This window comes from Pteropus vampyrus, unplaced genomic scaffold (assembly GCF_000151845.1).
Source record: "Pteropus vampyrus isolate Shadow unplaced genomic scaffold, Pvam_2.0 Scaffold204, whole genome shotgun sequence".
Lineage (NCBI taxonomy): Eukaryota > Metazoa > Chordata > Mammalia > Chiroptera > Pteropodidae > Pteropus > Pteropus vampyrus.
The window spans coordinates 47,680-51,514 of NW_011888985.1; the positions used below are offsets into that span (position 1 = coordinate 47,680).

General features: G+C 59.4%; 1 protein-coding gene and 1 long non-coding RNA gene across 7 annotated transcripts in view; both read right to left on the reverse strand.

The window, feature by feature from the left end:
* The window catches only part of LOC111746907, a 2,495-nt gene extending 2,149 nt beyond the window's left edge, over positions 1-346 (reverse strand). The window contains exon 1 of the long non-coding RNA XR_002783312.1: positions 20-346. This is a non-coding gene — a long non-coding RNA (uncharacterized LOC111746907). The remainder of the gene's footprint in view (positions 1-19) is intronic.
* LOC105300245 (arf-GAP with GTPase, ANK repeat and PH domain-containing protein 1-like) overlaps positions 1-3,835 on the reverse strand; it is a 180,222-nt gene that overhangs the window by 40,469 nt on the left and 135,918 nt on the right. For all 6 annotated transcript variants that reach the window (XM_023537941.1, XM_023537942.1, XM_011372356.2 and 3 more), the window contains exon 8: positions 2,014-2,169. In XM_023537941.1, the coding sequence (XP_023393709.1) occupies positions 2,014-2,169 (156 nt within the window). The remainder of the gene's footprint in view (positions 1-2,013; positions 2,170-3,835) is intronic.

A 3,835-nucleotide genomic window follows, 5' to 3' on the forward strand; every position in this document is an offset into this window, starting at 1 on the left:
CTCCTCCTTCGTCAGCTACCTCACGGGCAGGGTGGGGGACACTGCTTCTTGTCACATCTTAACACCAGGGCGGCCCTAAACGTGGAGTGGGGACACGCAGGAGCCCTTCTTATAAAAACCCCGCTTTAAAAGATCCTTTCTGGCTTCTCATCTTTCCTTAGAACAGAAGTCAAAGCCAGTGACCAGTACATGCGGCCCTTGGATGGTGTCCTGCCCCTGGGTGTCCCCTCCTGCCACCGTGCCCTAACGGAAGTGGCAAAGATGCAGAAGACTCTGGTGTACGGTCAGAGCCCTCACTCCTGCTTGCACGCTGCCCCCTCCCCCCGCCCCGCACTCCTTGGAAACTGGTTTCTCAAGTCTACTGAGTCACGAGCGAGGCGCAGCCTGGTCGTGAGGTGACACCTTCTCAGCCCAAAGTCCCTGACCCGGAGCACAGAAATGCAGCAGGTCTCGGAAAGGGCTGGGCAGTGCTGTTTAGGTGACGGCCATGATTCGCGGTGTGTCTGAAGAAAGTTCACAGTAAAACCCCCTGTTCACACGCAAATTTAAGCGCATCAGACATTGGCCTGTTCCTTTCCCGCCTAAATGCCCGCTGCATTCTGCCGCAGAGCTCTGCAGCTGGTTCTGCTCTGCGCCGTCGGAAATCACTTCGTGACGTCGGTGGCGGGGGGCGGGGGGGGGAATAGATGCCACAAAGACGAGGCCCCTCCAGGGAATCGTCCCTGCGGCCGCCGCAGCGACAGCCGCGTCTGGCTCAGAGAGGTCAAGTCACTCGCCCAAGGCCGCCCAGCCGCTGGCCGCAGAGGCCGCGCTCTGAGCCTGTCTGGTTCTCACTGTCCCTCCTGTGGCACTGGGCACACAGCCAAGGAAAGGGGAGAGCTGCGAGGAGGCAGCGTGTGCCACGGACCTCGGCGGTGCTGACCGTCCCGTGCGGCGGGGCAGGGGTGGGTCTCCGGCCCCCAGTGGCCACCTCAAGGTCGCCGTCCCCAGGTAAGGGCGACAGGGCAGAGACCCCCCAGCCAGCCCTGTGGAGTCCTCCTTTAGTTTAAAACTAGACCTACACAGACCTTTGACCTGTCTGCGTCCCAGTCGGCGGTGATCAACCGCAAGCGAGGTCGACTTGTTTAAACACGGGGCACGGCTGACCTTGGAGCTGGTCGGCCTCGCTGGAGGCCACCTGTGCACTGTGGGGTGTTCACCGGCGCCCCTGGCTGCCGCTGTGCCTGGCCACCTGTGTTACCCTACCCACTCCCTCCCCCCAGCTGTGACAACACGAAATTTCTCCAGAAATTTCCAAATGTGCTCTGGGGAGCAAAACCACTGTTTTTTAAAAGTCTATGTGGGTGACCTAGTCCTGGGAGAGAAAATGTCCTCAGCCAAGCAGCTCCGGCCCCACAGCACTGGGCTCGACCGCACAGCCTTCCACGGGTGACCGGTAACATCCACTGTGTGTATGGAAGGGACAGGCAGGCAGCACTCCTGGGTCCCCAGAAGCTCAGGGGTTCTCTGCCCCACAGCCGCCCGGGGAGCTTCTGAAACGACATGTGCCTGGGCCCCGCGCACCTGTTCCCCGCTCACAGCCCGCGCGCCGAGAGCCCATCCAGCGCTCAGATGCGCCGCGGACGACTGTGCAGGGACGCCGGCCGTCAGCGGTGCTGGCGGGCCCTCGGCTGGGGAAAGGGCGGTGACCGAGGGCTGACACGCCCGGGCACCTGGGCAGCTCTGTCATCTCCTCGCACCCAATGCGACAGGACGATAAACAGGCATCTTTAGATGGACCCCTCACTTTTCATTGTGGACGCACGGATCAGAACGCCCTGCACACTGAAAAATCCCCATTTTACTCAACATCCAAATCTCTGCATCTCCTGACTTTCTGACGTCCGCAGAAATGGATCCCGTTCTCATTAATTTCGCTTGGATTCTACAAGCGGCACGGAGCCACCTGGTGGCCGGACGGGCACCGACCGCACCTCGCTGGCGTCAGCCGGGCGCCCGGGGGCGGACACTCACAGTGAAGAGGTTGGAGCGCCGCTTGGACTGCTTCCGCACGGGCGTCGGGGTGCTGGCGGGGGGCGGCACGTCGATGCGCAGCTCCTTCTGGCTGGTGCTCGGGGTCGACGGCACGGACGAGGAGTAGTCGCTCAAGCTGCCGCCTCCGTTGCTCGTCTGCAACGATGGCAAAGCGGGGTTTCGTTAGGGACGCGCTGCGGGGAGCTAACGCCCCCAGCGAGGCGGGGTCATCGCCGGCTTCCGGCTGCGCCCGTCATCTCACTCTGCGACACCCCGATCCTCTCCGTCCTTCCGCCCAAGGAAAGTGACTTAGGAGAGACGCGTCTCCCACATCTAATTTTTCAAAATTTTGAGAGTTAAAACATCAGTTTACTGTTTGCCCTGAAAAGGAAGGAGTGGGCTGAACTATGAGGCTTCTGAGGTTCTTTCGTGGCTCTAGACTTCTTGATGTAGTAAAGGGCACGGCTTTGCCCAGCAGAACCACAGCTCGCATTCTGAAAATGACGCCTCGAAAACGTGAATGCTTTCGCAAGATAACTCCAGGATTCACGGAAAACTGCAGACGCCCGCGGGGGACGCGTGAGCATTCCTGGCCGTGCCTGGCGGGCCCTGGTGTCAGCGACTGCTGCTGACTGACCGCCCGAGCGGTCGGAAGGCACAGCGCCAAGCCTCGCTGCACCCTTAAAAACGGCGCCAACACACAGGGCATGCGGCCAGCGTTAACGCGACAGCCAGGTGCCGTGCCGGAGGAGAGAATGAGCATCACGAGGATCTTTTTATGAACTACGTAAGCGTCTAACTGACGTACTGCGTACTTGAAACTAATGATAATTTTTTTTTTTTTTAAAAAGTGCCAACGTAACGCCTGCCCAAGAAATGTCCATCTAAAGCACGAGCATGGGGGAAATAAGCCAACCGTTTCCTTAATGAGTTTTGGGTTAGGTTCTTCAAAGTGACAATTATTTTGTTTGCTTCCAAGTAAATAATTTAGCAAGATGCTGCTACAAAAAGCGAGTGTGCACAGGGCCTGAGGGACATGGTAATTGTAACTGAGGGCTGCTACCAAATTTAAGCACACAGTGAGATTCGCCACTGAGATCTACGCACGACTGTCCACCTGCAAGCAGACGAGAACGCGGACCGACGCCAGGTAATTTAAGTCAACGGCAAAGCCGGCGGTGTGCCCCCCGCCCGAGCCAGCATGCCTCATCACGCAGGCAGCATGAAGACGGAAAACATTAAAGAATGATTCCCATAAAAACCACTTGGCCACAGCAGTTGCTGAAGGAGATGCTAAGTCAATTACCAACATGCTGTTACTTCCGAAGTTGACGAGAAAAAGACCCACGTTAGAACCGGCTGGGAGCGCTCTTCGGGCAGGCAGGTCCCTCCTCGGCTCGGACGTGTCTTTCGGGCTGGTACCCAGGGCGCCCAACGTACCTGGCTTATGTGCACGGCCGACACCTGTGCGGAGCACACGGACGAGTGGCTCGGGGAGTTCGGGAGTGACTTGCAGGGTCCGATGGACAGCTGCTGCTTCTTCCTCGTGGCAACCACCTTCTGGGCAACTGGTGGGTGGGGAGACAAAAGAACCGATGTGAGGCTGGTTTCCGAGCGTGGAGAACAGGCGGGGACCGCCGCTGTCCCTGTCACCCGCCGCCTCTGCAGGGACGGAATTCCTGACTTTTAGCTGGGCACGCGGCTACCGGAACGGATGCGACAGCTCCTGAGCCCCCTGCTCCCCCATCCACCTGCACCCCGGCCCAGCATGGCCACGCAGGCAAGCTCTGGCAACGGCGTGACAGCGGGGGGCTGGGGGGGG